This window comes from Molothrus aeneus, chromosome 6 (assembly GCF_037042795.1).
Source record: "Molothrus aeneus isolate 106 chromosome 6, BPBGC_Maene_1.0, whole genome shotgun sequence".
Classification (NCBI taxonomy): domain Eukaryota; kingdom Metazoa; phylum Chordata; class Aves; order Passeriformes; family Icteridae; genus Molothrus; species Molothrus aeneus.
The window spans coordinates 48,397,381-48,423,787 of record NC_089651.1 but is presented as its reverse complement, the minus strand read 5'-3'; the positions used below and the strand labels follow the sequence as shown (position 1 = coordinate 48,423,787).

Below are 26,407 nucleotides of genomic sequence, written 5' to 3'. Positions count from 1 at the left end.
AGAAACTCAGAAAAGCACTGAAGTGAATGGCAAAGTGTCTCACAAATATCTTGAATAATTTGGCAACCGCAGTGTTCCACATCTAATTTCATTACAGCACATTGAATGTTTTGGGGGTTTTTACAATGGTTTTTGCACCTTTAACAACATGTTGATTATTGCATTTTGAAATAGCTCACTTCTTTAAGAATAACTTAAGTGAAAATTTCATTTAGAGTTGCAACACCTGGAGAAAATCAATATCATGTGACTTGTAGGCACTTCTAAACAGGAAATACTCCATTTATTTTTTTAGCTGTGTTTGTGTAATAAAGTCTAGCATCCAAGTGTGAGCAACACATTTTCTCGTTTTATTAAACAGCATGAAAGGATTTATTACTTCTCCACTGAATGCACTTCTGGCACCAAATGGAGCTGGACAATAATTGTCAGGCACTGAGTTTAACATTATGAGAAAACACCTTTGGTGGAGTTCAGAGTTTATTGTATAATGAAAAATACACCTAGATGGTGAGGTTTCCTTTGAGAATTTGTTTGGTGAGTATAATCTCAGGTACTGCTGCTAATAAATTGGATTCTTTGAAACAGAAATTAAAGTACTGAAATAATATCGAAGACAGTTATTTTTCTTTTCCTCCTCCAGCTATGCAAAGTTCCCTGAGAAAAAAAATAAAAACAGAGGGGATGGAGAACATTTATTTTACAACTTAGCAGGTTAGGGCTGTGAGGTGCTCTCAAGAGCCATGTACCACATTTGGAATTTTCCCCCCTTTCTCCTCTGATCTTTCTTGAATGCTCTGGCTGCTCATCCTCCTGTGAAAGGGAAAAAAAAAAAAAAAAGCCCTTCCAGAGAAGGGCTTGAAGGACTTTCCTCCCCTGTATTGCAAGGGAAAGTTGCCCCAGCCAGGGTAGGAACCTTGAACACGGGCTTGGCTGGAGAGAAAGTCAATGAGTGTTGTGCAGGTGTGCAGCATTCTCTTACCCTCAGGAGTTCCCCAGGAATGGAGACAGATGACAGAGACAATGGTAAAAAAGATGTGGCAAAAATGGAAGTCCTGCACTTCAGAGGATGAGCAGCAGGGACTGATCTGCAGCACCCTGCTCTGGGTTCCCAGCATTGTGAACAGGCAAAGGTGCCTATGCAAAGTGCCTGGAAAATGTGGCAGGTTTATGCTCTCTTTGCTCAGTCACAAAAGACTGCTCAAAGTTGAAATAACAAAAAGGCCCTGTGTATCTCTAGGGTCCAGGGCTGACAAATTCTCCCCCGTGTCTCTGTGGAGCATTGCAACGCTCAACATTTGATTTGTTTTCCACTGAGACTGGCAGCGCATGTGTTAGAGGTTTCAGGTTAACTACAGGAATGGGAATAAGCTTTACCCAATCCCCACATTAGGGGCCCTAACTAATGAAAAGCTCTCCCATTTACTGCCTTCCTCGGTGCAGAACAGCAGGCTGCAGGCACCCCGGCACGTCCCGCTGGGGAGTGCGAGAAGGTGGGGAGGGGAGCAGGGGTGGGACCGGCCCCCTACGGCAGGGAAGCACTGAAACCACCTTTATGGCCGGAGTCTTTCACACCGCCTTGGAGTGACCCGTAAATTGGAAACTTTGTCCTGTTCTGCACAGCGGTGCGGCTGTCGCGGTCCCAGCATTCCAGGGCTGCCCGGCTGCTCCCGAGATGCGGGCGGGCGCCAGGAGAGGGCAGCGGTGCCCAGAGCTCAGCGGGGCCCGCTCGGCGCTCAGCGGTGCCCGGAGCTCAGCGGGGCCCTGCCCGGAGCTCAGCGGGGCCCTGCCCGGAGCTCAGCCCTGCCCGGAGCTCAGCGGTGCCCGGAGCTCAGCGGGGCCCGCCCGGAGCTCAGCGGTGCCCGGAGCTCAGCGGGGCCCGCCCGGCTCTCAGCCCTGCCCGGAGCTCAGCGGTGCCCGGAGCTCAGCGGGGCCCGCCCGGCTCTCAGCCCTGCCCGGAGCTCAGCGGTGCCCAGAGCTCAGCCCTGACCGGAGCTCAGCGCTGCCCGGCGCGGACCGCAGGCGGCTCCGCCGAGCCCCGACCCTCGGAGGGCAGTGCAGGACATTTTCTGTATCAACATCGCCACTCGGATGTGCTGCTCTGCTGCAGTTCACACTGCCCGTGCCGGTCCTATGGCACAGGGGCCACCAGACACACAGGCATTCCTCTGCAATTCCCGACTGCAGGGCAAGCCATTGCTTAAGGGGAGGCAGGTTTTAAGGCCAGAAAGGACTTTTATGGTGAGGCACATAATTTTTAGTAGAGCCTGTTGCAATAGGACAATGAGTAATGGCTTCAAACCAAAAGAAGGTAGATTTAGACTAGTTATAAAGAAAAAGTATTTTTAATGAGTGTGGTGAAACACTGGCACAGGTTGCCCAGAGAGGTGGGTGGATGCCCTATTCCTGGAAACAGTCAAGGCTAAATTGGACTAGACTCTGAGCAACCTGATCTAGTTGAAGTTGTCCCTGCTCATTGCAGAGAGTTGGGACTAAATGACCTTTAAAGGTCACTTCCAATCCAAATTATTCTAAATCACTCTTACTTGGTTACTTTCAGTTGTTCTTGAGTTTAAATGATCCTTTTGATTTGTGTGTACTGCAGATCTCATTGGCAATGCATGAGAACCACAGGTGAAGCAAACTGGCAACAAAAGAAAAACTTGTCTACTGGTCTATTGTTCTCCCAGAAGGAATATAGTAAATCATAACCAGTAAATACATTTAAAAGTAAGATAAATCTTGAAAATTGATTGGGCTTTTACACATTAATGTCTGGATGCAGAAAACAGTTATGCATATAATTGATGTTACCACCCTGATAATCCCATCGTGGCAGATTAGCTGTAGGTATTTGCATTTTTAGAGAAAGCCACAAGAAGAAACCACAACAAAGTCTTTCAGCTCTACCTGAGTTAGGCAAGTTGCAGGATTTTTCGTCCTTATGAACATGTAGATAAGTGACATTTTGAGAGAAATTATTATAATTAATAGCTATTCTAGGATCGAGACCTGGTTATAAATAACAAGGTCATTGCTAAAATGGGGATACTTTCCAACCAGTTTTAAAGTTTGTCTAGCAAAAATAGGTCAGGCCATACTAAATGGTGTTTAAGGCAATTATAAAATCAGTTTGGAGGAATTGATTTAGATCTTGTATGAGATGTATCGTGAAATTTTACAACTTCAGGGAGCTCAGATCACATTTATATGGTTCTACTCTGAACATGAAACTTTGGTTTCAAAAAGCAGAATAATAAGTGAACCTCAGAAATCAAATGCATGAAAGAGGTGGTGATAAAATGTCCTGAAAACAGTCTTTTTCTTATGGGATAGGTATGTATGGCATGACTGAATGGCAAACTTCCGAGGCAGATCTTAGGGGCATGTTAATTGCCTTCATAATCCTGACTCCTCACAGATCGTAGATGTCTCCTTGGCAATCAGGCCCTGGAGTCACTGATAAAAGCTTCATTTGGCTGGGAGATGACTCCTGAGTACTGCAGTTGGACAAAGGTACATACTGTATGAAGGCCTGTTCCTATGGAAAAGTGCCGCTGGGATTCCAGCCATTGCTTATATTTGTACTTGGTCTGTTTTTTCATGAAGTCTCTCCAGCGTGATACTGATGATAACTCTTGCCTGACTAGACAGCTCCGTGCCTGGACACTGTTCCCAGAGACAGAAAAACCCAGCCTGATAACTCATATTGGTGAGACTGAAGTGTGATAGGAGTAAAAATAATAAGTATTTTTAAGTATGTGTCTACTTCCAAGGTTCTGCACAGAAATCTAGACTGGCACTCCTATAGCATTTTACAGAATCGACATTGCTCCTGTCTGATGATTTCAGTGAAGCAGCTGAGCATGTGTTTGGGTGAGAATGACAGCAGGAATGGAGGGAGAGAGAAAACATGATCAGATGTGGCTATTCTTCCTAGGTGGGCCTGGACCCTCGAGATATTTGGGATGAGGAGGTGATCCTTAGAAACTGGGCATTTATATTAGGGTTAGCCAGAAAAATGTTACTTCTCAAGAGGGAATTGGAAAGACTTATCTGGTACCGGTAAAATATATAACAATACATATATAAATACAAAGCCAGCCTCTCCAGCATCATCCCCATGGAATGCATACACATGTCAATAATTTCATCATGCCAGCGCCTGGTACTTGTGCAGGAAGAGGTTAATTCCGCCTCAGCCTTTACAAAGTAAAAGCTCTTGTTATTTTTGTTTTGGTTTGGTTTGTTGTTTTTTTTTTTAACTGTGTGAAGAAAGAGGCAGGCTTTAAATATTTGTGTAGGCTGCTTGGCAACAGATTGCATGCGATCTTTACAAAAACAATGAGCTCCCATAGAATTTACATTGTTCGAGCTGGGCGCTAATGGCTCCTGAGCAGGGCTCAGTGGCTGGTCTGTGGGAAGAAACAGGGAGAGAGGTGTTATATTGTGCATTGTGCGCTACTGCTCCAGCTTCCCGAGAAAGAGGCGCTGGCAGAAGCTGAGGACCAGGGCAGGAATAAAGCCGGGGCTTTTACAGCACATAAGATGCATGAGGTGAGAGCTGACTGCAGTGGCTGTAGTTGGGCACTCACGGCTGCTGTTGTGGGGTTAAGTCGGCACACACGACACGGTGCTCCCAGACAGAACCTGTGGCTGCAGCCCTGTCTCCTTTGGCTCAGGAAACAGCAGCATTCCCAATATTCTTCCTTCAGAAATGACATCTACTTGTCTGCAGCAACGACACTATTAAGCAGATTGCAATCCTTTCCCTATCAGCTGGGAACTGATTTAAAACTGATATATCATCTGTTCAGCTGTTCAGGAAAGGCAGAGCATCCCTGTGCCTGCAGCTGTTCAAAAATAATTGAAATCAGCTCAGAAATTATGAGATGTCTCAGAGCAATAAGCACTACTTTGCTTGTTTGTTTGTTTGATTGTCCCTTTCACCTCTAGGATACAACTGCAGCATGTTTTCTTAGGTTTCATTAATATTGTTGGAGCAAAACCGTACTTCATCGCTCCCCAAAATTTTCTTACTGACAGGGAAAGGGACTTTTAAGCAAATATCCTTTGCAACAGCAATGAGAAGAAATCTGAGAATTTCTGGTACTGGGTTTGTAACCCTTTCCATAATCTGGAGTGATTACACCATTTCCCTGCGCTGACAGCCTTAGGTAAGAACTTTGGAACCATTCCTAGTGATCACAGAAGGGTTAAGCACATGCAGCACCAGCTGTGATACTCAAAAAGAAGACATAAAAGAGAGCTGAACAAGGGTATATCTGATACCCTACCTTAAAACATTCACAAATAAAAACTCTGATCACTGCTGCTTCATTTTTACTAGCCAAAATACAGGTATTGCTTTCTGTTTATACAGGCAATAATGAAACCACATAGCTTTCCTGAAACTACCTCCACATGAAGAAACATGAATATAGCAGTTCACAAGAGTTGGGAGGAATAGGGCATATTAAACCAAGAGCATAAATATAAATAATAAAAAAATAAAATAAAAAATTTCATACATAATATGAATTCAGAGAAAGTAAGAGACTTACATATGATCATGTATGCCCTAAGCCACAGCCATAGCCAAACTAATATCCAGACTTATCAAATTCAGATGCTCTCAATTGAGTGAATGATGCTGATAATGTTTTGTAGGTGTGTCAATATTTGTGCTTTAATTCTCAGAACACATCTGAATGGGGAAGATGAGCTCTTGACAAGTATCACCTGGTAACAGGGCACCCACTGACTCTCTGATCCTCTCTTTGCAGACACCATGTCAAGGTTATGAGTCTTTATGAAGTTATAGAAGAGGAGCAGGAGGTAGTAGCGTCTTGTGCACAGATGCGTATGACTCGCAGAAACAGTGCTGAGTAAACCAGACATTCACATGCTCATGTTCCACCAACAACACTCTTCTGTTTACCCCCATATTTATTAATTCCATACACCTGTATTTACAGGTACATACATGATAATTTTATACACACTTTTGGCAGGGAGGCCATTCAGGATAGGTACACACACAGGCATAAACTGTGCTGTAACAACCATCCAGCAACATGTATTTTCAAATGTTGTGGCATTGACTATAAATTCAGGAGAACCTCACAAAAATGGGCTGTGTGATTTAGTGACTGTCTTGCTGAATTGATAGAAAAGGATTAAATTATGACTATCAAACCATTCACCTTTGTCAGTGGATCTAATCACAATCCGTGTGCGTCTGACGGCAGCTTTGTAGCTTTGTGAATGAGTGAATTAGTTCCCACTGGCTGAGCACTAACTGCAAACTGTTATCACTTCACAGCTGCTGTTATGACTTTTGCTTTGCTCAATGGCTTCATTTTCCAAGGCAGAAACCTGTAAGGAATGGAATTAAAATAATTTGACCTAGTCTGTGCAAGAGCTGGAAAAACGAAAAGAAAAGCAATACTCTTTTAAGATAAACCTCACAAAAATAAAGGCAAAGGACCATTAGGCAGATCCTCTGATACAGCTTTTATTTTACAAGTCATTATACTTCACACAATTAACCCACTTTTGAATAAACTGTACTCTTAGTATGGCACATCTTCTAGAAAGGCACGCTCTCTCTCTGAAGAAATTAAGAGTTGGCAAATCATCATTTCTCTGGATGACTGACTCACTATTAAAATCTCCTCATTTGGATTCATCTTGGCTTCAGCTTCTGGCCATTGGTTTTTGTCTTTCTTGTCCCCAGTGCATTTTAAAACCCCTTAAGGCCTGGTGTTTTCTTCTTAGGAAGAAAATTAACTGTGTATGTGAAGAGCCCTGAACAGTTTGCCTCTACATCAAACACTTCAGGGATGTTTCTCACCAATGATCATAGGAAAGAGCTCCTGGACATATACATATTTTAAAATCAGTTGTGCAATAAAATGCAACAAGTTTTGTGAGGTTTTTTACCACTGGTAATAAACCACTGCATACAAAAGGCAGAGCTCTCCAGTGTGGTCACAATTTTACCTTATCCTGGAGTCTCAAAATGCTCCCATAATAGTTCCATACTAGTTCTTCTTCTTTTGGATAAATGGGATAAGCCACTGACTTGTATAAAAACACGAGAAAGAAAATCTTTGATTTTCAAGTTTTGCACTTTTTGGCAGTCTTACTAGAACTTAAAATTGGGAATTTTATCAGATTTTTATCTCAGCAGTTCTGCAGTACTGGAGATAAATATTGCTGTAGGGACTTCCATTCAAACCCATCACTTGCAACTGTGTTGGTTTTGAGAGGTAGGAGATGGCACCAAATGCCTTTTCTGGGCTCTTCAAAGGGGAGAATTAAAGGGTATTTTCAATCTCCAAAATTTCTACTCAAATTAGAACTGCTGAATTTTGTACTGTGGTATCTATGATCATCTGCCTCTTCAAGTCAAGGGAGCTGCAACATAAATAGATGTATTCCTAAGCTTCTCTCAGAAGCAAAGTACAAACATTTCCATCAAAGCTGACTTAAGTGAGGATGCCTCATACTTTTGCCTTCCTTGTTAACTGTTGTTCATTTTTTGCAAAGTTACTATAAGAGGGAAAACAATGCATAAATACATACAAATCCATCCCTTTTTATCCCCTCAACCCAGCTCTGTGATACAAAAGGGACTGAGTGATGCAGAGGGAGGTTGGACATGGGGAAAGGCAACATTAATAAAACCCCTGTACTGAACCACAGGCAAGTCATCATTTCAGCCTGCATTTCTATGCTCATGCACACACCAACACCTACAAACTGAGCACAGAAAGTCCTTTTTGGTACTCCATACCCACAAGATATTGCTGTTTTTTTCTCTCCAGATTCTAGATTTTTCTGTTTAAAGGATGGGTCTGAAATCCAGAGCTTGATTTGGAAAATGCATTTTGGAAAAGAGGACAAGAATAGATCAGGAGGAACCAGGCAGCCACCTCTCACTGGACACACTTCCTGGCTGGGTGCTGCTCTCCAAACCAACCCTGCTGACCACAGCAAAGCAAGGACATCAAAACCTGCTTAAGTAAAGGCTCCACTGTGTGATCTCTAACTTGACTTGTAAGGTGATTAATCTTTAAGGGCATTTTGGTTAGAGGATGACAAACCCTGACAGATGCTTGCGGTTAACTGTGCTCAGGTGAAATACCACCAAGCACGACTTCTAAACTGCCTCTATAGGCACCACAAGGACATTCCTAGCACTTCTCAAGGTCACACTTTGAAACATGATAAAGAGAAACTTTCTAAATCATCAACTTCCTTCTGCTAAGGAATGACTGATGAGTTTTAATTCTCCTTATTTTCAGAAGCTTCTGGCAGAACTGCAACATTAAATATTCAGTGAAATATAAGTAAGGTTTGAAAATGCCTGCTCTGAAAGAGCTTGGAATCATTAGTGAATGCATCTCATACTGCAAAAGCCTCTGTCTGGCAGGTTATGCATCGGAATCATCCATTTCTTACCTCAAAAAATTATCAGTTTATTTATCAGCTACAGGGTACAGCCCCTCCACTTGAAGCATTTATATATTTCTGTTACTTTCCAAGCTAATAATGTTTGGGAAGGTCAGGGAAGGAAGCTCTTCTCACATTTCTTTCACAATCAAGCTGACTTTACATTGGATGTAAAATTGAAACCCCTTCTTCAAACAGAAACAAACAAATAGGGAAAGGTTGAATTGCTTCAGAAGGGTGCTGCATTGGCAGGCAGTTTAGCTGAATGTTGCATTTGAAGACTATTTGACATCTCCAGTGCTGTGAAAGAGGTCAGGCAGTTCAAAAGAAGCCTTCTTGCTTGCTGGCTTCTAAGAAACCAATTCATTTTGTTACTATGGTGAAGTACAGAGAATAGATCACACATAATTCATTCCTCCACAAACATTTTATTGCAAAAATATACTGGTTGTTTTCTGTAATATCAAATATTATTTCAGGGCTTGTAGATTTTGTTTCAGACAGGTTATGCCAGGCAATTACAGAAAATTGTAATATACAAGAGATTTGAAATCTGCAGATGGAAAGCTGTGTATAAAAATCAGCAATGTTAGCATTGTTTATACAGCAACTGCAGGGCCTGAACACTAATAATTACCTGATGCCATGCTTCCAATCCTAATATTGATGGGGTAAAAAACAGACCAGGCAATCTCCATTTTCACTTGAAGCATTCATTTTTAGTTGGTGTTGGAGAAGGCTGATTTATAATTTACCCCATATTAAATATTTGTAGTTATGTCCAGAAATAGTCTTTGCCAGAAAGTACTATTGCAGAGACCTTGACTTGAACATCTGGGATCTAAAATGAATGTACCACAAGTTTATTTAACCAAGGTAATTCAGGCAGAAGAAGGTAACCAGGCCAGCCAGGGTGACCTGCAGCTGAACATTGTGCAGGGATGGCCACACCTGAGCAGCATCCACCTGGATTGCTTCTTCCTGCACAACTTCACCAGCTCACACTGCTCTGCAGGACCCTTCTGCCACCACCCCATCTGCAGAGACATCCACACACCAAGCCCCTGCTTGCTGTCCCTCCCTCCTTCCGTGCAGGAAGCGCTGACACAGAATTGGCCCCTGCATTTCCTGGGTTATTGTTTAAGGCACTGCTTGCACCAGGCTGGCCTCTCTACCTTTGCATGGAGACCTGACAGAATGAAACCATGAAACTCATGTTAGGGGAGCGGATTCTGAAGAGATGGAAACTCCTAGGAGATGCTCAGATGCTCTCGAGGTGAAAGCTTTGCTTCTTTGGTCTTTTTCCTGGCTTTTAGGGTGGTACACACCCTCTAGAGCTGGAAAAACGATCCCTTTACTGGTAAACATTGCAACCTTTGTTCAGTATCTACTGGGGAAACAAACCTTCATGGTGTGCTGGAGCACACAGAAGGGAGTCTGAAGGTCCTGAATTCAGCTGGTCACAGATGAGTAAGAGCAAGTCAGGCTCAAAGGGGCAGAATTACACAATACTGTCACATGGATGAGACAAGCGCATCCCACATCCATCAGAAACAGAAGGAAAATAGACACAGAATTAAAGGGAAAAATAACAAACAAGTTTCTACAACCTAGATAGAACTTCTTGTGTGTCAATTACTCTTTGAATCAAGGAAGGGTTTTGCCCTAGGAGAGATTTTGAATGAAAGGCTCATGGCAACAGAAATCAGCTCCACAAGTACATAATATTCAAATGAGTTTTACATAACTACTCTCCTTTTCTTCCAACTTTCATCTGCATGGAAGAACAGCAGAAAACCAAACTGACTGTAAGAAAACCAGCCCGAAGGCCAGAGAACAGCCTTTCCCACTGCTTCTGTCAAATGCAGCACATATGTTCTCAATAAGTCACACCTTAAAATAAACCACACTTACCAAAGAAAATGAAAAACCAAAAGAGGGAGGACTGAGAGTGACCCACACAACCCTGCTCCCATCACACCAGCTGTCCTGATGAAGAATCAGAAGGAACTCACCTCTACAGCTCTAGCACATGAAAGCTGTCCCTGTGATCCCTCCCCATCACTCCAAAAGACCCAGACTTGGAAATAACCAAATTATTTTGTTACTAAGTCAGTCCAAACAAGATTTACCTTGGTAGCAAGCAAACAAAACAAATTTACCTTCCAAGTCAGAAGGCACTGTAACTCCTGCCATTATTCATGGACTGTGTGATGAAACTCATACAGAGCACATAAAGACCTTCCAGCAATTTCCATAGTCTGTTTACTGCCAGTATGTGGCACCAGTTGTGGTGAATCACTCTGGTTCATCAGTGTGGACTTCTGGGGGTCAAAGAAGGAGGAGACACAGCAGAGGGAGGCTGCTCAGCATCCAGAGTTTGTAAATGTGCTCAGTGGTACACTGAGGCAGGGCCAAGTGTCATCACCTCTCTTCTTCTCTTACCATCTGAAAGGGACTAAGAGGAAGATGGGTCTAGTGGGGCACAACACTCCTATTTCTAAGCTGGTATTCATTTTATTCATTTATATATCTCAGTGTCTCCTCTTGACTTGGTTGAATTAGACTGTCTTTTCCTCTTCTGACTTTTTTTGTGTTTTGCTTTGAAAGTCTGTTTTACATGGTACCCCTCCCATTGTTTACATGTGTGTGGGCAGAAGAGCCAGACTATGGGGTGGCTGCTGTCAGACAGGGTAATAGAAGATAAATCTTTGCTTACCTATTCATCTGGGAGAGCTAATGAGTCTTTTCTCTGCACTGGCCCTCTTCAGTATTTCAGATATGGGCTAAGGAAGGAAAATAAAATCTTGATGAGACCTAGAGGGGCATGATTATTGCCTTAAAATGGAGTGACCACTCGAGTTGGGTTGTAATGTATCTGTAAAATACAAGAGTTAAATAAGAATGTGGATTACTTTCCTGTGTTACAGACTTTAACTTTCCTCCTTTTTCCTCATTCAGCTATAGGGTAAGACAGCATCCATTTTCAGTCCTCTTCCTGTAAGACTTCAGAAAAAGGGTTAAAAGTTGAGTGAGATCCTCACATACTCTGCAGCCCCTTTAGCAAGGCAGAAGCACATGCAAAGACTCAAGGACAATGCCAGCAGTGCAGGGGCAGGACCCAAATGCCCACCACCTTTCCCAAAGCACTGTTTGTCATGGGCAGAGAAACACCTCGCAGACCATGGCACTCAACAAGGATGTTTTGGAAAGCAGGCAAAGGGAGGTCTAGAAAGGATCAGTGGAATGTTGGTTTTGTAGCTCTTTGGTCTGAGCAGCCACGGATGGCTGAGGCATGGCTGGATAGGAAGTTACACTTCTCTGAGGTTTGGGTTGGAATGCAAGATATTTTCACCTATTTCAAGATAGACAACACCTTTTTCTGGTCACCATTGGTCTGGAACTATTTTTTTAAAAAGCAGGAAAAAAATACATTACTAGAATGACTATTCATATGGAGAACTCTGTTTATAAAGGCTAAAAAAATTAGCTACAATGGCATAAATATCTTCCTTAATTTCAGAAATAGATTTCTATGTGTCAGATACCTTCCCTTGCCATTTTAGCAGGAATCACAAGGATTCTCCATCTGGACAGGCACAAAGCTGAGCTGTAGAATTTGATGGCTTTGTCCCTACTATTACACAACCTTTGAGTGTAAATTTTGTTCTCAAACTGAGAATTCAACTCATTAAATCACTCACTGGTAAGATAGGCAAAGGATGGGAAACTAAAAGCTTTTTAATATCCTTATTCTGCATACACTAAAAAAAAAAAAAGATAAAGGCAATGCAGAAGAGTTGTAGGTTGCCCATGAACATATTTCATATGTTCTGAGTTCATATCAGACTCTCTGCCTTCTCATATGTGACAAAACTCTTTTTTAATAAACCAGCTATTATAGTTCAGAGTCTCTGCCAAGTGTTTACAGTATTGCCCTAAGTAACAAGTCTGAGCCAAGGGACTTAATTAAATCTAACCTGCTTTTTCAGTTATAGAATAGTTCTTTAACATCAAAAGGCAACTGGACTTTGTTAATAAAATCTAAAATCACTTTTTGCTTAAGAGAAGTTCTTTACTCCTCACTGCATACAATCAGTTACTTCATAGAAGGCATATAGTATTTTCACAGATAATTTCCACAAGCCTTTACAGAGTTTACAACAACTAACATAAGATTTGGTGTTCTAGCTTTATATGAGAATGTCATACTTTCTTGCTGAGCTGATTCACAGACCCCAGGTTGCAGGGAAGAACTTAAAAACTTAAAAAAATGTTTATACACAATGCCCTGTTGATCTTACAATTTTTAAATGTCCTTACAACTTTATATGCTTACCTTTCTACTTTGGAGCACTTGGTTCTGCATATATGGCAATGTTTTTTATAATTGTCTCAAAGGAGGTTCCACATTTGATGTCTTGTGCTAACCACAAAGCTGATTTGGGAAAGGTGCTGGAAGTGAAATCTGAAAGTCTTGTGTGGACAAACGTGGGTGACATGGCTGCTGCCTCCCTGCACACCTGCTAAGTGAAACTGGATCAGGCTTTCCATCCACAGCGCCTCGTGGCCCATGGTGTCAATGTAAGATGAGGTTGATGCAGCTCATATTGATGTGCTGGGCTGGAAATGGGAGTGATCAGACCCGGCAGACGGGCTGCACCCCAGGCTGAAGTCCTGCCTGCCTCGCTGGCAGGAGCAGGGCAGGCTGCTGTGCTGAGGGCTCTGCCTCCACTGGCACAGGAGGAGCTGGCAGCCCCAGCCTGTGCTGCTGCCTGACCACACCAACCTCTGCTACTGTACAGGGCAACACAGAGTGGGTGTTTTCCCAGCTGAGAATGGTTTAATGCCTTTCTCCTCTCTCTAAGCGGAAGTTTTAACTTCCCTGTGTTCACAATGTTAATCATTTACATCTTAAACCCAGCCTGACTCTGAGACCCAGACGGTGCAGGTCAAGTGCAGCCACCTGGCAGGCCTGGAGATGTCAGTGACGTGGGCTGCACCCTCAACCACTGTGAGAGTGGAGGTGGGCAGCTCTTGCAGGAGGACAAGGAGGAGGCTGAAGGCAGTAATTAGCTCTAGGGACATCTGCAAGAACAGTGAATCACAGCTGTAACATCACAGGTCAGCTGGAGCTGGCAGAGAGGAGTTACAGCAGAAAGAGTGAAAGAGTGTGGCCAGCAGGTGCAGGGCAGTGACTGTCCTCCTGTACCTGGCACTGGTGCAGCTGCACCTTCAATCCTTTTCAGTTTGGGGACTTCATTGCAAGAAAGACATTGAGGTGATTGTGGAGCTGGAGCACTTCCAGACACAGGCAAAGAAGGTGGTGACAGGTCTGAAGCACAGGTCTTGTGCTTCAGAGAAGCTGCTGAGAGAGCTGGGAGGGTTAGCCTGGAGAAAAAGAGGCTCAGGAAGGATCTTATTGTTCTCTACAACCACCTGAAAGCCAGGGGAGGGTTATTCTCTTCTCACAAGTAACAGGTGACAGGACAAGAGGAAATAGTCCCAGGTTTTGCCAAGGGAGGTTTAGATTGAATATTAGGAAAAAGTTTTTCACTGCAAGAGTTTTCAAGCATTGGAAAAGGCTGCCCAAATGGTGGAATCTCCATCCCTGGAGGCATTTCTCAGACTTGTAGATGATGTAGATTTAGCAGACTTGTGCCACTTAGGGACGTGTCTTAGTGGTGGCCCTCACAGTATTAGTTTCACAGCTGAGCTTGATGATGTTAAAGGTCTTTTCCATCCCGAACAATTCCAAATCGGTGAGTCTATGATTCTGCAGCTGAAGGTTGCAGGTTGGTTTCCTTCTCCTCACTAATTTGTGGTGTTCTGACCATAGCAAATGGCCACTCAGAGGTCTCACAAGCAGGCCAGTGCAGAATGGAAAGGACTATTTAGAGAGCTCATAACACCCCAGCTCCACAAGGATGCTCACACACAATGGGACAAAGCCTCAGCTGTCCCCATCTGGCTCTGGGAGTGGCCCTGTTTTGAGCTGCAGCGTGGATTGGGGATCTTGAGCTGCCTCTGGCAGACAGTATTTCCACTGATGCTGTGAAGTCATTCACCTGTTTTTCCCACAGCCACTCTTGCTCAGTTTCCAGCTCCACCTCTAAATGTGGTACTGATGCATTCAGCCCACTTGGATAATGCCTGGAAAAAAAAAACAGGTCCTCCCAGTGTAAAATGAAGGCAAAGCCTGGCATTGTGATCTGTGCAAATCTATTTGACTTCAGACGCTTTTCCTTCTCCACAAGCTGTTTTTTCTGCTCCTTATTCAGGTTTATAAACTCTTTGTCATGGCATTCATGTGTCCTTACACCTGTGCAAAACTTTCCAGTCTTGATATGTAAACAGCTGAAGACCGCCTCAGACTCTTGGAGACTGCATTTTGGGAGAGCTGACTGCTGCATGTTACAGTGGTGACGAATCCTTATGAGATGCTTAAGGGATGACTTTGCTTTCTCACCATCTCCATCTGATTTTGAGTTGTAATGGCAAAATCACCAGAGCAGGCTGTGGGAAGAGCGATGCATTCCTGAGCTGGGTGAAACAACTGGTTGTGTGGAGTGTTTGCTTGGGATCACATAAACACTTCAGACTTGAAAGAACCACAATTTCTAGATTCCCGTTTGTTTATATTTAACTTTGTAGATTTTGCTTACATGTTTTGCTAGTCTAACTCTTGATGCTATACTGGTCTGACTGGATCATGCCAAAATTTGCTGTTTACCTGCACGAAGGTACAAATAGTGGTATATTGCAATGAAATGCTTTGTATGCAAATGAAATACTCAAGCTGTTCATCAGGTTTGTAGAGAACAAATCTCAGTGACACCGAAGGGCCTTGGTAACAATTACTGTCCAAGCTGGATGAAAAATGGTGTACGTGAAGACAGTCAATGTGAGAATTCACCTCAAAGGAAATCGGAGAGGCTGAACAGACTACCAAGAGCATGCTAAATCAGAATGCAACTGTTAGTGGTTTTAATGTATAGTGGCACTGATTTCATGCCCTCGAGGAAAACCCCTCTGCTGCTCATACTTTTGTTTTTCCATTGCTGCCGTGGGCGCATGACACTTGTTTTCGGGACGGCGCTCCTCCGGTCCCCAGGTACGGCAGGAGGGCTCGGCGCTGCTCGGGGCACCCTTCCCTCGGCAATAAGCGCGTTTTTATGGGGAGCGCTGCGGTGGGACGGGCGGGGGTCCCGGCCTGCGCCCGTGGGGGCGGCCGGAGCGGGGCCGGGCCGGGCTGAGGGCAGGGAGGGCAGGGAGGGCAGGGAGGGGCACGGCCCGACCCCTGCCCGCTCCGCCCCGCCGCCCCCGGCCGGGCGGGCAGAGGGAGGGAGACGGCGGCAGGGAGGGAGGAGGGAGGGATGGAGGGAGGGGCGCGGGGCGGGGCGCAGCCGGCGCGGAGAGGGGCCGCCCCCCCGCCCGCTCCGCTCCGCTCCGCGCCCGCCGTCGGTGCCGGTGAAGGCGGCGGTGGCGGTGCCGCCGGCTCCCGCCGCCCCCCTGGCCCCGGCCCCGCGCCCCTATGGCCGGGCAGGAGTGGGACTGGTTCCAGCGCGAGGAGCTCATCGGGCACATCAGCGACATCCGAGTGCAGAACCTCCAAGGTAAACCAACACCCCCGCAGAAACCCCTCCCTCCGCCCCCGCGCCGCCCCGCTCCGGCCCCTGCTGCTCCCCCGCCGCTCCTTCCTCCCGCCGCCCCCGGCCGCCCGCGCGGGTTCCCGCAGCTCCGCGGAGCGGGGGCGGCGTGGGTGCCGGGCCGGGGGAGGAGGGCGGCGGGGCCAGAGTTTCCCCCGAACGCGGCTCCTGCCCGTCCGGCCGCGGAGATCCCGGCGCTGGGACAGGGAGCGGCCGCGGGGCAGGGACGGGGCGCGGGGGCTCCGCCGCGCTGGGGATGCTGCGGGGGCGGCACTGCCGTGTCTCCCCGGGCGCTGCTGCCGCCCGCAGCCTCCCCCGAGGGCCGTCGGGGCGGGGGTGCGGGCTCCGGCTGCGCTCGGGGGAGATCCGGGGGGCTCCGGGGCTCACCCTGCCGCGGGGGTCCCCGCGGGGCCCGGCCGGGGCGCCCCGGCTGCCGGCAGAGCCCGCCCGCCGCTCCCCAGCGACATCTGGGGTCACCCGGCCGCGGTCAGGGCACGGCTCCGGGGCCGCACCACCGCGATTCGAAGCAAAGCCGCTATCAGAGGACTCAATTTCATGTATCTTCTAATATGCTACTGTTGAATAAACATGGACAGAGCTTTTGGATAAATCATCTGCGAGATGCTCTCCTTTTCTGCCACAAGCTGTGCCGGCGGAAGGGATGCAAATACCTGGCTCTGAATGTAGATCGGTATCAATGTAGCCGTAGTAGTAGTTCCTCCAAAGTTATGTTTGCCCCTCACCAGGTAACTCCTCCTGACTGGAAAGGACAGCAAGACTCGATGGAAGAGGAAAAAAACATCAGTGGTTTATGGGAGAACAACTTGTTCAATGTAACATACTGATCTTAATCAATAGCTCCATAATACTGTGATGTATCTTCATGTTCCATAAAAATAATAGACTTGAATCAGAGGTCATTATCTCTTCCTGTCTGTGCATAATTATATTAAGGCACTGTCTACTGGCAGAGCGGCAGACTTGCTGGAAATTAGTTTCGGTTTGGATTAAATACAGAAGATATATAATTTATCAGAAAAGAGAATCAGATTAGCCATTCTTTCAGCTCTGGTATATTAATGCAGTTAGCTACTGATGGGGTCACTCCACATCATTTTGACCTGCATCATCCTGCCCTCTGAAATTCAGATTTTGAGCACAGTGAGGGCCGTTGATTCCAGGTTGCATTCCCCTTGGGTTTTGACGGTCTCTCATTACATTGTAGCTCAATGTTTCTGGCTTCTGTCTCAGTCCCTTTTGATTCTCTGTGTTAACATGGCTGGCCTGCCTCTGATCTCTTGCTGCTCAAAAGTGTAGTCATTAAGCCAAGTTTAATCCTTAATTCATGGGCATTTTTGAGAAGGAATACAAAAGTAATCTGTTCCTAGAAAGAGTAGTATGTTTTTGGCTTTGTCTCCCATCTGTGAGAGAATGGTTAATTTCCCTTTCTGGAATTTAAAATGCAGATGCACACAGTACAAATGCACACAGCCTTATCTAAAATTCCTGTAGTTGTGTAGGAGAATGTCATCCTACAGAGCAAATTCCTTTGAATGACATTATGTTCATGAAAAAAACCTCCTGTTCTCTTCCTATCATCCAAGAGAAATTTTGAAACATATATTGGTTATCACCTTGCTTGCACTACTAAATAGGTTTTTAAGAAGTTTCATGCCTCATGTGAGCTCTTATAGGGCAGAAAAAACATTTGTTCTAAGGTGCTGCTCCAAAGCAAGTGATAATAGCTGTCACAAAAGATATGATTTGTAACACATAGTTCTCACATTATCTTCTAGAGATGAAAAACATTTTACAGATGGCAAGTCTGATACTCGTGAGAGTGTGATTTTTGTCGCTTGGGAGCTTGGTGGCAGAGCATGGTGGTTCTCTTCAGAACAGTTTTTTGTAAAATTGCAGCATATGCTCTATGCTCATGTGTGGTAATTAAACTTTCTTCTGCTTTATAATTCAAAATTCAATCTCCCCTCTCAAAACAATGCCATCTGAATAATTGCTAGTATCATTGTCTATCAGTTGTAGAATCAATAAAAGCTTTGATGTGCTAGAAAGTCAAGAGTTTGGGATGAAAAACTAGGTGAGGACAACAGAGCATTTCCATCAGCACCATCAGACCCCCCAAGCCCTGCTGCCCAGAGCCTCATGAAGGACCTGTGCTGTGGAGGTCCCTGTCTGCTGCTGCACCTCCAGCTCCTGCAGCACTCTCTAGTAACTCCAGCTGTGTTTAGAGTGTCAAGTGGATGGTTTGTCTTATTCCAGAATGCTCCCATTCACTGGGACATTTTGCATATGTGGAGGTCCCTCCTGGTCTCTGGGGAACCCATCATGTTAATTCAGACCCAAGAAGGAGTAAGGAGGGGATGGGAGGCAGCAGCTCAATATTTGCAGATATGAAGAACACATGCAAACACTGGCATGTGTGCATGCAGGGTGGAGACTCCTGGGCTGATGCACAGAGCCAGGGAAGTGTGAGGTGTGCAAGGCAGACAGAGGCAGTGCAGCCATGCTGTGTCCAAGCCATCCTGCTCAGCTTGGAAGTGCTGGAAGAGCCCAAGTGCTGATGACTCAAGTGAGAAAGGGTCACAGGCAGCCTAGCTGATATTAAGGTTTCTGCAGGAATCACACAGACATCTGCTGTAGTAGTTCTCCACACCCTTTCTGGCTCTGATTTAAAAAGTGAAAATTGTTTATTTCTCTTGCAAATTTCTTCATTATGTCTAAGCTAAGCTATTGAGCACTGCTGACATGAATTCTATTTGAAGATAGCATATGTTGTTTCAGTCTGTTGCATCTTCCCTCTCTAGTTTGGTTGTTCCACATCCAGGAAGAATCCAAGATGCCAGTTACTGGGAAGTGTTTGCTCTCATGAAGATGCTTTTGCAGTGGTATGATCCCACCAAATTGAGATGTTGTAGGTGCATGTGCTTGCTGCAGAAGTAGCTTCAGGAACTATATGTTCTGTCATGTGTGAAATTATGGCCGCTGTGGGTTTTTCAGCTCTTTCATAGGGAAACTAAAACTGACAGCAAGGGGCAAAATTTACTAAATGGGCAGGACTTGGGGGTGGAAAAAAAAGAGTTTAAAAATGGAATTACATCTTGATATTTAGGCATGTAATGATGGGCTTCTATTTTCCTTTTCCATCAAGAGATTTTCTATTTGATTTTTTAGAAGTAGGAAGTGACATTTCAAAACTGTGTCAGCTAAGCGACGCTAAAAACCAGGCACAATTCTTCCATTCTCAACAGAGGTGATTTCAGAGAACAGAAGCAGAAGTGACATCTAATGGAGAAGAGGAGAGAGGAATATAAAGAAGGAATAAACATTAGGTGTGGTGATGCACAAACCAAGTTCCTCCCTCCCGGTGTGCTCGGTTTCTAAATGCATTTAAGAAACTGATACCCTCATGCTCTTTGTTCTGATTGTATATTCTCCATAGTGAATTTCTCCACATAGAGAGAAAAATGGAAAGCCTGCACAGAATGTAGGAGTGCATTTTCAAGCAGGGGAATGCTCAATAATTAATTTCCTGCCAGGAGATGGTTTTTTCCCTCTTTCTTTCTTCCATTATGACACCATTGGGAACATTTTGTTACAATACAAGAATATTTTAAAATCGTCCCTACTGGAAGCTTGATTTAGGATCCTCAAAAATATAGTTCCTTGTGTGGCAAATTGCACTTGCTAGAAAGAAGCAACATCCTCATCCTCTTTTAGATGATATGTTGGTTGTGTGCTTTGCAATAGTCTAAATGTGTGTTGAGCAGTACATATCTTTCCTTACATTCCTTGGAATGAAATATATAGAGATGAATAATTGTGCAGTCAGATGTATCATCTCTGGCAAACAAGTGCTGCTACCACAACTTTAAAATAATTATGTTTTGAATGTTCATTTTGTATATTTCTAATAGAATAGATGGGCTGGAATGGTAGAACTCTGCATTTCTGCTATCACAGAACAAGTCAAGGTCCTGCTGCTTGTTATTTCACTACTCACTCAGGGTTTGATCCAGAACTCACAGAAACCTGTACGTATTTATTCCTTGGTTTCTGTAGATTTCAGCGTTTTCTTGAGTCTCATTCTTGCTCTTCTGAGGGGTACATGGCCTTCAAAAGTATTTGGAGGGCTACACAGGAGTGTATTGTAGCATTGACAGAAATAACGGAGAAAAAGAAGGGTGACAGACTGGAAGAAATAACCTGAATAATATCAGCCCCGTTGGTTCCCCATCCTTGCCATAGTTTATATCTCTGGGTGGATCACTCAGTCATAAAGTCCCAGCACTCTCTGATTTTGCTTGACTTCCTGTTTGGATCCTTGAGATCTAGACTTCACAAGCTTTGGACAGTAGTAGTAACTATAATTGTCACTAACATGAATCTCAGCATCTTATGAGGTAACAGATGAACAGATTCTGAAGCCTCTGTCTCAAGAAGTAATACAAATGCCTAACTCACACAAGTTAACTCTGGCAGTGAGAATATCTAGATACCTTTACTTTGTGGGGGCTTAAGCATCACTGATGGATGGCCAAAGGCAGGTGCTATAGTCAGTCTTGAAAACGTTTCTCTCCGTACTTTTCTTTTTATTTATGTATGAGGCCTATTTTTAATGACTTTTGCACTTAACTACGGAGAGTAATAATTTTCCTTTAATTACAAGATACAGCAGCATTCAACTTGTTTGCTGTAGTTTGACATGCTTTTCAAATAGATGGAAATTTCACAAGTAGAAGGAAACCTTTTTAATGTATCCATTCACTTTGACAAAAGTAAAGTGCTGTAACTGTTTATTACTTTAACTCTTCTATAACTTGTCACCATACTCAGCAAGATTTCATTCTGCCTGGAGGCATGTTCATTTAGTGGAGATCTTTGTAGATTCAGGTGACATTTGGAAAGATTAAATTGTCTGGAGAACCTTAGGCAAAGCACTGTACAACTACAGAGTGATCCTGTAAAAGTTAAGTTAAATACGCCTGAGAATTATAAATGTGAACCCCCAAAATACAGATTCAGATCCATGAATGAGAGGAGAAGCCAAAAGCTAATGCTGGAACCCAAGTGTCCTAGTGGGCATGGTCTGGGAAGGGCAGTCTCTTACCTGGCAGTATCTGTCAGCCATGGAGGGAAGATTTACCCTGCTCCAGATGCAGGAAACCCTGGCACTGAAAAAAAGGAGCAGGAAGAGATGAGACAAAGTGCAGATTGCATGTTTCAGCATGCAATTTTAACAAGGTTAATGCCTAATTTCTCTAACAAATTAGAAGTCTGGGCTCTCTGTCCCACTGAATGGATGAAATGACACCAAATTCAAATCATGCCCAGTAGCTCCCCAGTCACATGAACTCACTTGTGTGCTGACACTTTGTCTTAAGAGAGACTCTGCTTAGCAGCTGCATGGACCTGACTCGAGGCATGGGGTTGATGTGCTGTCACTCGCCAGCATCACCTTCTCTGCCTTTCCTGGGTGAGCTGTTGTTCAAGTGCTGACCAGTCTCAGCACTGGGAGAGCTGGTGAGACCTCAGATCATGTCACTTGCCTGAAGTCATAGTTTAAAAATGACAGTCTTCAAAACACTGTGTTAAAACTAATGATGATTTAAAAATATAATGGACTTTTCATAGTTCTCCTGCTTGTTTTTTGTTTTGCCCACTTGACTTGAACAGAAATTCAAACAATTTTCTTTCTCCTAAGGACAATTTCAAGGTTATGTCACTTGCCTTCTGAAGAATGTATAGCATTTATTTTGAGAATATTACAAAGAGATTACTTGATTTCATTTTTAACTTTTAAAGACAGGCTTCTGTTGGACTAGAAGAAGCAACCTTGGGCATTTTGGCTTGTCAGTGTCCATTTAGACATTATTTGTTTATGTCCTAAGTTGTTGAACCTTACTGTTATTTCAGAATGATTTTTAAGGGCATATGTCTAAAGGGAAAGAGCCAAATCTCTGTCTTGTCATGTAGAAGTCAAAATGATCTCAAAAATGTATTCAGGAGTAGAAATTACCAGATAGGCAGTGAGATGTGTGTCAGTGCTGGGGTGGTGAAGGGCATCACAGCACCTTATAAGAAATAAGTGTCTTTTTCTACATGTCTCTGTACCTGTTATTCTATTTTTATATCTCCCCAGCCAGTTAAATACAGGGACTGTAGGTGGAGGATTGCAGGATGAATTTTACTTCGTTATAATTGCTGCATATTTCTGTGCAAAGAGCTGAGCTGTATTTTAGCTGTATGGCCGTGAACAAAAGTTTAAATTGGCATCTTCTAGGATGGTTGTAATAGCAACAGCCTGGATAGCTACAGAGTGAATGCCTGTGGACCTGTAAGCTTTAAGCAGAGGATTTCTTTATAAAACCCGAAATCCCACTGAATCTGAATAGATGTTATCAAAAATACTTAAAAGGTAACTGTAATCCTGTGCCCATTACTTTATTTGATAGCATGATTCAAGACATATTTGTTATAATAATGTAATACTTTGAGGGATTCTATTAATTTTCCACAAATTAATTTCAAACACAAATTAAAATGTATTTTATGCCGTAGTAACTTGAACGGTATTTCTGATGTTGGTCAATGGAATTCAGACCTAGTGTATTTGTGAAGAATGAGTTACCTTGCTTTTTATACTTTTAATATTAGCATCTCTTACTGTTAGCAGTCAGAAATGAGACCTTTCTAGACTTTCTAGCAAATCTAGTGTTGATTTACTTCATTATGTTTTTCCTCTTTTTGTAGTGTAATTGGTAATATAACTCCAGTTATTTACAAAATAAATGTTCATTAAATATGTTGTCACAGAGTTAATTTTAAAAACAAAGATTTATATACCAGTCCTTTTTATATTTAATGCATTCATCCTTTTGGATCTTCATTTTATCATAATTAAGACTGGAGATGAGTGCATTTTGTAGAGTCCAAAGCTGCTCTTCCATAGTGTCCATTACCAGGAAACATGACTGTTTAGATGCTCCATGTGTCTGAGTTCCTCTTGAGCCCTGCTAAGGTCAGAGATGCTTTACCCATACCCAAGGAATGCCCCAGATCCATTTTTACTCTTCCAGCCTGTTTTTCCTGTTTTCTTCATGAGATGCCCTTAACAGTGCACTGAACCCCCGGACAATTGGGAGGCCATGTGTTATTCATGTGTTGTAAGAGCCATATCACAGCCTGAAGTGTCCATTTCACAGGACTCCAGCTGAAGCTCTGAACTGCAGCCAAAGCAGAGGGAGCAGTTATGTGCACAGGCTGTCTTTCTGTTGTGCACTAATGGCCAGATAGAAGTACTTTGCCATTTTGTTTCAGTCCTCCTGAGGAACCCCCTAATGCATGTCAATAGGTGTTTGGTGTATGCAGTCAGGGTAGCTCACAACTGAGGGCTGATTATGCTTCTCTTGGCTCAGTGAGAAATAGGAAGGGCAAGAGAGGCCTGGCTCTGTGACAAATGGAAGCAGTGCCAATGAAGATAACTTAAAATCTGATCCTTCATATGACTGCATCTGGACACATGATTAAAGTTTTCTGGCTCTTACTGATGTTCATGATAAACATGAACTGCAGCTGTAACTTAATAAAGATATAGCATTTATAAATAACATTGTATGAAATGTCCACTTCAGACTTACTGTCTTAAATACAAGGAATGAAACATAAATCTGTCTGGGCTGTTTGCCCGGGGAGAGGAACAAGGCAACCAGAAGCAGGCCCGTGGGGAAGAGTGTGCTCCTCAGAAACCTAGATAGTGCAGGAGGGACTCTGGCCAGTATTTGCATGTCATCCTTCAACTTGGTGAGACATAAAAATCCTGCCCAAATGAGAAGATGATCTTCCAGAGACAAAATTCCCATTGACTCCCTTTTTGATAAGGTATTCCCTAGGCCTGTTTCTGGTACGAATCCTGAGTGATTCCAAAAGTAACTGCTAAGAGTATCTGGGAAACCTCTCCTTGTTCTCAGGTTTCAGGCTGTGGAGGGGACTTCCTGGCCCAATGATTAGTGCCACTGAACAACATTTAGTTCCTGTTGCTCTCATTTTTTTCTTTTTCTTTTCTTTGTTTGGTTTTTTGTTTGGTTGTTGTCTTTGGTTTGGTTTTTGTTTGTTTGTTTGGGTTTTTAAGATCTCTCTGGATACAGGACAAAGGGTGATTTGAAGTTTTAGACTCTTGCCTGAGTTCTTCTGTTTCTTCCCGTCATAGAGAAAAAACTTGTTAAGGGAGTTGATGTTGGTTAAAAGAACTTGTGCTCAGTCTTCTTGCAGAAGTTGTTTGGTTATTGACATTGGAAAGAAGAAAGAGTATGAATTTTTACTGGCTAAACTGCATTTCTTCTTGTGAAGATAGACAGTCTTTTTGACGTACTAGGTGTTGGCCTTTCAAAACTTCAAAACATTATGTGTTTCCTTATCAGAAGGATTAAAGAAGATAGGAGGTTTTCATTCAACAACTCTGTGTATGAAGAGAGGAAGCACCATGTTCTGGTTGCTAGCACAGCTAAAGGATGCTGTAAAATCCTTGGTCTAAGCTGCCGCTGACAGTATCAGTCATCATGAGTTTATTTTAATTTAAGAATTTGAAGGTTGCACCAGTGTGACTCCTGTGAAGTCAGGAAGTGGTGGATGGGTTGACCCTGGTGATGGGAGCCCATTTCTGCAGGAGAAGGACAGTGCATGCTTCCTGTCCACACCCAGTCAAGAGGGGCTGTTCTCAGGTGCCAGTGTAGCTGAGGAGGCCTGGGAAGCTGATATCCATCTGTCTCAAAACTGGAAACTAATTAACACAGCAAGTTATATTCAGATTTTGTTTTAACTGGTCAGATCTTAGTACTTTTCAAGTCCTTGACACCCTTTAATTTCGGGAAAGGTCGAAGCATTATCTCATTGCCCATCCCACAAATGGCTCTAGAGCAATGTTTTTTTCCTGCAGGATCTCAGCTCTTTTCGTGCACAGTGAGTCCTTTGCTTTTATGTTGGGGCTGATTAGGAAAGCCAGTTGCAGAAGCTGCCTGGATGCCTACAGCAAGTGCTGATGAGACCCCCTTGCTGCGTCACTCGAGCCAGTAAACAGCTTTGTCATTTAGGCACTTAATTATGAACTGGATGTTCACTTCACCTCTTATATTCTCATTTCCCTAATGAACCAAAGCTTAGGAAGAGTGACTGACTTCAGAGCTGCAGCAGTTTGGGCTCTTTGAGCCAAAGTTTCCACTCATTTAATTTATCATACTGATGATCAGTTTTGGAGCCTAAACACAGGAGCTGCATGGAAAATACAGCATAATGTGCTAATGTGATGGCCCAGTGACAGAAAGATTGGTGGGGGCTGCCCACTTCTTCTTGGCTTTCTAGTCCTGCTACACATGTGTATTCTTGCATGCAGCATCTTTAAAGAATGAAGGGGTTGTTATGGATGTGGAAGTAGCATTTAGGAATTCTGGTTTTACAGAGAGGGTCCAAACTTGAGTTATGGTACTCAGATAATATTGATACCCATAGGCTTTCTTTCTTACTGCTTTGTGTTTGACTTGACTGAAACTGAAATGTGTTCCTACTGCATTCTAGCAGGAATTTATTTCTATTTTTTTTTAGTGTTTGAGTGTCTCATGGTTTTAATGTATTTCTTTAGATGACACCCTTAAGTCAGGCTTGAGGATAAAAGACACATGAAAGCCAGAGGATTGATTTAAGTTATCCAGAGAATCTAATGACATGCTTTTCTATGTATGAACATGGAAAATTTTGGTGGAGCAGGCCTTGAATCTTGGTATTCTCTTTTCAAGGTGACCATTGGAACTAGCTGACCAAATTCCTTTCTTCACACCTTCTTCTCTCCTTCACTGTGTTACAGCAAAAGCTAACAATGTTCCCTAACAATTCATGTGACATATATACTGCCTTCTCCACAGAAACCTTTACAAGCTGATAATTGCCATGAAGCTCCAGACCCATCTTTCAGCCCAGTATGTGCTGTTCTCATGTTGGTGGCAGGTGGTTTCCCTCTGGGTTTGCATGTGCTTGCTGGTGTTCTGTGCAGTGCACACCAGTTGGGGTGAAGGTTAACTGCAATCAGATTTCAGTTTGGCTCGACTTGGGGTTTTTGAAATGAAAGAAAAACAAAATATTTGTAGAATGGAATAAACCTGCTTTGTTCTACTTTTTCCCTATTTGTGAAGATGTATTTTTTGATGTCTCATTTTGATCATCTCTATGAGTTACTAGTTATCATCTTCAGGTAGAAACTCTTTTTTCCTTCAAGGGCTTTGGAGTTACCTCAG

The 26,407-nt window shown here is 43.6% G+C and overlaps 1 protein-coding gene across 2 annotated transcripts in view; it reads left to right on the top strand.

Moving 5' to 3' along the window:
• Positions 1–15,931: 15,931 nt before the first annotated feature.
• CLMN (calmin) overlaps positions 15,932–26,407 on the top strand; it is a 76,162-nt gene continuing 65,686 nt past the window's right edge. For both annotated transcript variants that reach the window (XM_066553028.1, XM_066553027.1), the window contains exon 1: positions 15,932–16,076. In XM_066553028.1, the coding sequence (XP_066409125.1) occupies positions 15,995–16,076 (82 nt within the window). In that variant the 5' untranslated portion in view covers positions 15,932–15,994. The remainder of the gene's footprint in view (positions 16,077–26,407) is intronic.